Source organism: Chionomys nivalis, chromosome 9 (assembly GCF_950005125.1).
Source record: "Chionomys nivalis chromosome 9, mChiNiv1.1, whole genome shotgun sequence".
Classification (NCBI taxonomy): domain Eukaryota; kingdom Metazoa; phylum Chordata; class Mammalia; order Rodentia; family Cricetidae; genus Chionomys; species Chionomys nivalis.
Window position 1 is genome coordinate 66,764,163 of NC_080094.1, and position 8,797 is coordinate 66,772,959.

The following is an 8,797-nucleotide window of genomic DNA, read 5'->3' on the forward strand; positions in this document are numbered from 1 at the left end:
CAGTTTTCCTGGAATTACAATTTTCCCAAACCCAGATGCCTAGACACGAGCATAAAACAAAAATGATAAGCCAGGTGGTGGTGGCACATGTCTTTTATCCCAGAACTTGGGAGGCAGAGCAGACAGATCTCTGAGTTCAAAGCTTGGCTGAACTGTAGAGCAAATTCCATGACAGCAAGGGATGCACAGAGAAACTCCGTCTCAAAAACAAACAAAAAAGAAAATAAGCAAACAAAAAACAAAATAACAACAACAAAAAACCCAGAGTCAATAACAGCCTGGACAACATGTCTCAACTAGAGCCCAGCAATTTTATCAGTAGGCATTTAGAGACTTAGAATAGTAACGTAGCTGAAACACAAAACAAAGACCTTAAAATAGCTTCTATGAATATGATAGAGGTCTGCAGAGAGGAAATGAATGAATTCCCTAAAATTTACATTAAAACATGAGTCGTGGAAGGAAATGAATGAAACAGTTCAAGTCTGATGATATGATAGCATACAAAAAATTCCACTGGGAAATTCCTGTATCTGATAAACACTTTCAGCAAAGAAACTAGATACAAAATTGATTCACTAAGTCAGTACCTCTCCTATATACAAATGACAAAGAGGCTGAGGCAAAACAAAACAAAACAAAAGCAAAAACAGGAAAACAATCTTTTATTATAGCCCAATGCTATAAAATATCTTGAATTATCTGTAACCAAGCAAATTGAAGACTTCATGATAAAAACTTTAAGACACTAAAGAAAGAAACTGAAGAAGATTTCAGACGATGGAAAAATCTCTCCTGTTTATGTAAGAGGAATGTACTATCAATTACCATTCTATCAAAAGCAATCTGCACATTCAATTCAATCTCCATAAAAATCTCAACACAATTCTTCCCAGGTCTTAAAAGGACAATTTTCAACTTTATATGAAAACACATATAAAGAGAAATAAAAGGAAAAAATCAGAATAGTTAAAAAAAACTTGAATAATAAAGAATTGCTAGAAATTTCACTGACCCCAATTTCAAGTTGTACTTCAGCTATAATAAGAAGAACAGCGTGGTATTAGTACAAAACTGACACCTTCTCAATGGACTCAAAATGAAGACCTAGATATAACCCACACACCTATGAACACTTGATTTTTGATAAAGATACCAGAAGTAGAAAATGGAGAAAGACATTTTAAACAAATCTTGCTAGTCAGACTGGACAGATGCATGTAGAATAATCCAAATAGATCCATACTTATTAAGCTGCACAAAACTCAACTTCAAGCGTATCAAAGACCTCAGCATAAAGCCATATACGCTGAACTTCAAAGAAGAGAAAATGGGAAATAGCCTTAAACTCATTTTCACAAGAGCAGACTTTCTGAACAGAACGCTGTTAGCACAAGTACAAGAAGCAACAATTAACAAATGGGACCTCATGACACTGAAAAGCTTCCAACAGCAATGGACACCATTATTTGGACAAAGCAATAGCCTACAGAATGGGAAAATATTTTTACCAACTATATATACCTGATAGAAGGCTAATATTCAAAATATATAAAGAACTAAAAAACAAAACTAGATATCAAGAACACAAATAATCTATTTTAAAAGGGGGTACTGATATAAAAGAAAATTCTTAAAAGAGAAAACTCAAGTGGCTGAGAAACACTTATAGAGATGTTCAGCATCCTTAGTCACCAGGGACATGCAAATCAAAACTACTCTGAGATCAGAATGGCTAAGATCAACAAAACAAATGACAGCTCATGTTGGTGATGCTGTGAATTAAGAGCAACTCATCCATTGCTGGTGGGAGTGCAAATTTGTACAGTCACTGTGGAAGTCTGTGTCAGTTCCTCGGGAAGATGGGAATCTATGTCAAGATTCAGCTATACTACTCTTGGCTATATACTCAAAAGCTGTTTCATCCTACCACAGAGACACTTGCTCAACCAGATTTATTGCTACTCTCTGATGATGGCTGAGCATGTCACTGACCTATGAGCATAGGAGAATGTAATGACATTCTAGAAGGTCCACTCCGTGAGTTTAATTCATACCTGACACTGCTTGAGTAACCAAGAACATGAAACTAGTTAGCCTAGTGATCTAAGGTAAAACAAAACACAAATGTTTTAACTAATAATAATAACAATAAAAATAAAATGACTCATAATTGCATTCTGCTATACTCATACATCAGTGCCTTGTTCAACTAACATCAGAGATAAGATGCTAGAAATTGAAACCACCTAGATGTACTTTAACAGAAGAAGGAATAAAGTCATTTATGCAATGACTATTACTCAGTCTTACAGAAATATTGTCATTAAATTCACAGGCAAATGGATGGAACTACCAAAATTATCCTGAATGAACTAACTGAGACCCAGAAAGACCAATGTGTTATGTGTTTCATTATATGTGGGTATTAGCTTTTAAGTCAATGAGGGATAAGCTAGACCCCTTAAAACCACAGAGGGTAGGAAGAGAGAAAGGAACTGGGGCAGACAAATGTCTGCTTAGGAAAGGGAAATAGAAGCAATTGTCACGGATGGATGGGGGAGTACAGGAATGGAAGGATTGAGTACAGAGGGGGAGAGAAGAGAGGAATGAGGGAGGAAATATAGGGAAAGACAGCCAAAATTAAGGGCCTTTTAGGGGGTAGTATGAAAACCTAATATACTAGAAGTATTCCAAAACTTATACATATATAAAGGCAATTTAAATGAAATCACCAAATTATGGGGGAGACAGAACTCACATTGGACATCTCTTGCCACCAAATGAACCTTCCAGTGCTGAAATAGGGTTACATCTAATTGAGTTGTTAGCCAAAGAGTCCCATGGGAAGGTCCCTAACAACTTAAACTACTGCCCACTATAGGCTGCTCTCTACAAACTGACTGCAAGGCACCATTGCTAAAGAAAACATCTGCACAGTTCATGAAACACGGAAAAGCTGTGTTTGTGCTTCCAAAGAGTCTTCACCCATATTTTCTGACATCTTTGTACTTTGTTACTAAAGGAGAAATATAATCCCAATCCAGAAACCTTGGACCTACAATGATGTCCTGCTTGCAAGATATTCTAGTGCAATGGTGGCACAGAGCTGTGGAAGTAACTAATCATTATCTGATTTGATTTAAGATCTACTCCATGAGATGGAACTTGTACCTGATACTGCTAGGGTGGCCAAGAACTTGAGACTATCCATAAACCTAGCGTAAAACCAAACACCATTGTTCCAAAAAAAAAAAAAAAAAAAGAAAACTAACTAACAATGTAATGACTCCTAATGACATTCTGCTATACTCTTAGATCTGTGCCTTGTTCATCCTCCATCAGAGAAGCTTCCTCCTAAGCAGATGGAAAAAAATACAGAGACCCATAGTCAGACATTATGACGAGTGAAAGACCTTGGAAAACTTAGTCCTAAGTGGGATATCTCCATCAAATCCCACCCTTCTCAGTTCAGGGAGCCTCATGGAAAAGGAATCAGACGAAGTGCCATAGCTAGAGGAGATGGAGGAAAACAAGAAAATAAGGTCCACTAAATCAACATGATATATGGAACTATGAGCTCACAGAGACTGACACAACATGCACAGGACTTGCACAGGTCCACACCAGGTAGGGTGGACGCATGTCCACATCCTTAACCCAGATACAATGGCCACCACTTGCAGATGAAAATTTAGTTCCCTCCAAGAGAATCACACTGAAGAGAAATGAAACAAACAAAACTCTTGAGGAAAGGCTGCATGTCCTGCATTAGGTGACCAAAAGAATATAAATTCAAAGGCATCTTTGGTCAGGACTTTTCTTTTTCTTAAACTTTTATCTTATTATCTTTTATTGTTACATATGAATACTTTCTCTTTTCTTTTTATCCTACAGATCCTTTCTGTATCTAGTATGATTTTCAGTTGAATGTTTCTATGGGATTCCTAAGTGTGCAAATGAGTAGGTCTCTGTTTTTGTTCCTTCTCTTGGTTTCTTTTCCTTCTGTTTGATTGTCTAATCCTGTTGTGTCAGTTTTTGTTTTATCATGTTATAATATAGTTATTATTTTATTATTATCCCTTAGAAGCTTGTCCATTTTCTAATAAAAAAAGAAGGGGGTGGATCCAGATGATAGGAAAGGTGGGGAAAACCTTGGAAAGGATGGAGGGGAATCCATAATTAAGGTACATTATGTGAGAAAAAAATCTATTTTCAATAAAAGGAAAAAATACAAAATAAAATGAGTAAGTTGATATGGGATGTCCTTTTATATGTGTGTTGTTTTTATTGACTAACAAATAAAGAAAGCTACGTTGGCCTGTAGCAGGGCAGATTATAGCCAGCTTGGAGGAGATCTATAGAGAGAAAGTAGGCAGAATCAGGGAGACACCATATAGCTGCTGAAGGAGAAAGACACCTAGACCCTTTACTGGTAGGCTACAGCCTTGTGGTGATACACAGATTAAGAGAAATGGGTTAATTCAAGATATATAAGAACTAGTTAGAAGCTGTTGACAAGCAATGTTATAGTTAATATAGTTTCTGTGTGATTATTTGGGTCTGGGTGGCCAGGAACAAAAGAGAATTTTCTGTTTATAGGAAGTTGTGTATCACTTGGTGTGATTGGCTTGGTCACATTCTTTGCTTCCTTGCAGCTTAAACCATTGTCTCTTTATCACAGAACTAGAGTTTCTGGCCATTGGGTATATGATATCATTGGTAAATGTTTTCCAGAGTTCCATTATTATCTTTGCGTGTTTACAATACCAATTTTAAAAACCATTTAATAAAATTTATCTTTTAAAAAGTTTCACACTGGATTGGAGAGATGGCTCAAAGGTTAACAACACTGACTGCTCTTCTAGAGGTCCTGAGTTCAATTCCCAGTACCCCCATGGTGGTGGCTCACAACCATCTGTAATGAGATCTGGTGACCTCTTCTGACAGGCATACACACAGGCACAAGACTGTATACATAATTAATATTTTTTTAAAAAAAAGTTTCAGACCACTGTTTCTTGTATCATGCTAAGAAAAATATTTTAAAACTTATTTTACTCAGGTGATGAGGAGATAGCTCGGTGGGTAAGCGAGCTTGCTGAGCAAACTTGAGGACTTGAGTTCTCATCCTCAGTTCCCACTTGCAAAGCTAAAGCTATGAGTGGCTTTTATTTCCCAGTTGGGACTAGGGAGGAGCTTGATGGCATGGTTGTTAGCATAGTTCAGTGAGAGACTTTGTCTCAATATATATATATAAAGTGACAGCAGGAAACCAGATATTCTCTTTGGAATATCCCTAGTTTGTGTTCTGTCACTGTGACATTCTGACCGAAAGCAATCTGGGAAGGAAAGGCTTTATTTAGTTGGTGGATAACTTACAGTCCACTACTGAGGGAAGCCAGAGTAGGAGCCCAAAAGAGCAGCCTCGAGAAAGGAGATGAAGAGACCAAAGAGGAACCCAGTTCACTGCTTGCTTTACACAGCTCTCTCAGTTTGTTTTCTTATACAACCAAGAACCACCTGCCTAGAAATGTCCCAGCCATAGAGGGCTGGGCCTTCTCATATCTGTCATTCATCAAGATAATATCCTCACAGATTTACCTATAGTACGGTCCAATATGAAGGAGAGAAATTGCCAAATTGAGGTTCCTTCTCACCAGGTGACCAACCTGGCTTGTGTCAATTTGACAAAAGCTTTATTCCGCCTAGTCTCTACACACACACACACACACACACACACTCAGAGAAAAAGAGAGAGAGAGAGAGAGAGAGAGAGAGAGAGAGAGAGAGAGAGAGAACAAACAGAAGACTCACGTTACTTTGGCATTTTTAGCATTGTATGTTTTATATTTAAATATGGAATTCATATAGGTGTGAACTGTGTGTGAAACCAATTTTATAATCTTTCCAATTTAACTGCCCATACCCCCCAATGTCATTGCTTGACAAGACAATGCATGAGTTCACCTATATGAAATGCTTCATTTAATTTCAAATTTTATATATTTTTGCTTCTATTTCCAAGATTTCAATAATATACACTCAACTAGATTGTGAGTTTCATAACGCCATGCTATTTTGATTATTCTAGCTTGATGTTTAAGTATTAGCAGCCCTAATCCCAAATTAAATCCCCTGAAGATTCTTATATATAATATTTTTTTCCCTTTTTAATATTTTTATTAGGGGGGGTCAGAGATTACAATATGATTTCTGCTTGTCCTTTACTTAAGATCTACAAATTCTGCTTGTGCAGAAGTTCAACACCTATCTCCTTCTCCCACCAAAAGGGAACAGTCTTCTTCAAAGAGGGAGGGCAGGGCATGGGCAGTTTCCATAGAAGGCAAGAGTAGGTAACTTCACCAGACAGAGGCAGAGGGCATAAGGACTAATGATGGTCCTACTTACTCAAAAATGAAAACCCAAATAATGGCAAAAGCTGAAAGCTGGGGAATTTCCTGAGTTATCGTCACTTCCTGTTTGGCATTCTAGGCAAAACCCTACAGCATACACACAATCAGTACAGGACAACTGCAGACCCAATACAGCGGCCGGCAGCATGGGAAAAGTCAAGGACAGTGCTGCCATGGCAGTCCTCAAAGTTCCTTGGCTCCCGCACAGCAGCTTCTGTGTCCTGGAGTGCCTTCATGATTAGGTTATGCGGAAGGCTGCTGCTAAGCAATGACAACGAGAAGTCATTTGGGTCACTGTGGGTGACTCCAGAGTAGATACTGCAGAGCACAGCCAGGGTTCCCAAGAAAACTGTGGCTAAAATGCAAGAACCTACAATGCTCGAGCGGGCTCTACGAGGTGGAATCCAAGTCTTGCAAGCTGTCTTGGACATCAGCGCTGTCTCTGCTGTCACTGCCACTGTCATCTCCGGCCAGGTTCTGCTGACAGGTCTCTTCAGAACCAGGAAGTGTGCTGCCCTGATTCTCCTTGGAACCCAGAACCACGTATCTACTACCCTTTTTCAGTACCAGCTGCCGTCTCAGCTCCTCTGCCATCTGGGAGAGATCTCGTTTCATGGCGTATGCATCTTCTCCATCTGCATAGTACTTCACTAACCTGGAAGTTCAGGGTGTTGGAATAAAGGTGCAGGGCCGCCCTGTTGCTTTTCCTCACATGCAGGGAGACATACTTGGCGCTGAAGTTCTCGATCATGGCCCGCGAGGCCTGGTCCATCAGCTTCTGGGCCAGGCCGAGGCGCCGGTTGGAACGTTTCACAGCCAGTGAGGTGATGTGTCCGTGAGGGACATCATCGGGGTCCTCCTCCATCTTGGCCAGGACATAGCCCACGATCTTGCCATCCTCATCCTCAGCAATGTAGGAGAGCTGGGGCCAAGAGAGGCTGTGGTAGAAGTAGTACTTCATCTGGTAGTTCTCAGGCAGGCACAGCAGGTTGCAGTGCTGCATGTTCATCAGATCATCGGGCCGAGCACGGCGGATGTTCATATTGGCAGCAGATAGGCCTGTCAGGCTTGAGAACCACAGAGGATGCCACGGAGCACAAGCGACACCAACACCGTTTGCTTTAGAACAGCTGGGATATCTTCACACAAGATGAGAAAGATCTCCCACTATCTTCCATTTCTTTTCGGCGATGCTGTACAAAACCTCGTCCATCTTCATGCAAGTGGGGTCCCAGTTGTGTCTGAAACGAATGACGACCACGCGGTCCTCCTCCGACAGGATGGCCTGGTCTACCTGCCAGCCATTGTGCAGATGAGGGAGCATGTACGACATCTTGAGCGGGCCTGCGCGGCCGGAAGCCGCGAGCTGCCTCCAGTCGGGGCTCGGGGCCTACACCGGGCCTCGGCTCGCACCGGGACCGCACTCCTGCACCTCCGTCTCCACGGGGACCATACCCCGGCGGCCCCAGCCCCACGGGGCCACACCGGGCAACCTCTAACCTCGTGAGAGCCCACGCGGCCCCTCTTATATATAATATTGATTCAGTATAAATACAATGAATTAAATTAATGTCAATGCATTTGACTTTTTGGATTAATAAATAAATAGGCATTGTCATCACTCTCATGTAAATCATTTTAATGCCATAAATCTCTTTTCATTTCTTTCTTCTTCAGGTCTCTTGATAGTTATTTTTTATTTCATCAATTGGACTGACCCATTTTCCCTTCACTCCCACTCAGACCGTGCTTTAATTTACTAAATATGACTTTTCAGGATGGCTCAGGTTTCTGATGACTTTTTAGTCAATGTTTCCTTTTATATTCTGGACAACAACATATAGCTGATGTTAAGCTATCTGGTTCTTACATAATTAGCTTGTGACAATAGCTCCAATGTCCCTGGCAGCTCTCTTCTGTTCTCCTGCTTCTCTCGTACCAGGTCTGACAAAAGGCCCTAAATCTGGTACAGCTCAAATAGAAAAGTCACAGCAGAGGCCAGGGACCCTCTGAGTGTGTTTCTGTTCAGCTTTGAATGAAGCAAAGCCAATTCTTGTTAACTCTAGATACCAGTGCATTCGGTCAACTGTTAGAACTCAGGTGCTTTTGCTGCATTCTTTTGCATCTTTCCAGCACACCTCTAAGGCATTACTACTCAGGACAATGGGATAATGTTGATGGCAGGTAATCAAAATATTGCATTGTTAGAAATTCACTCTGAATAAGGCCCACAATGGAGAAAATAAAAAGGAGAAGGCTTAAAAACAGCAAAACTGCAATCATTTATAAATTCCTCTCATGCTCATTACTACCTGAACAATGCACACACACACACACATTCACACACATTCTTACTATTCTTATTTGTCTGGATTTCTGCT

General features: G+C 40.3%; 1 protein-coding gene and 1 pseudogene across 2 annotated transcripts; both read right to left on the bottom strand.

The window, feature by feature from the left end:
• Nucleotides 1-6,196: 6,196 nt before the first annotated feature.
• On the bottom strand, nt 6,197-7,599 carry LOC130881590 (N-alpha-acetyltransferase 11-like; annotated as a pseudogene).
• On the bottom strand, nt 7,558-7,930 carry LOC130881591 (thioredoxin-like protein 4A). 2 transcript variants are annotated; one of them, XM_057781229.1, is made up of 2 exons: nt 7,917-7,930; nt 7,558-7,786 (listed from the first exon to the last, which is right to left on the bottom strand). In XM_057781229.1, the coding sequence occupies exon 2, from the start codon at nt 7,747-7,749 to the stop codon at nt 7,558-7,560; it is 192 nt and encodes a 63-aa protein (XP_057637212.1). In that variant the 5' UTR covers nt 7,750-7,786; nt 7,917-7,930. The 2 variants fall into 2 exon arrangements, with proteins under 2 accessions (XP_057637212.1, XP_057637213.1); XM_057781230.1 differs by lacking the exon at nt 7,917-7,930 and adding an exon at nt 7,872-7,896.
• Nucleotides 7,931-8,797: the final 867 nt, after the last annotated feature.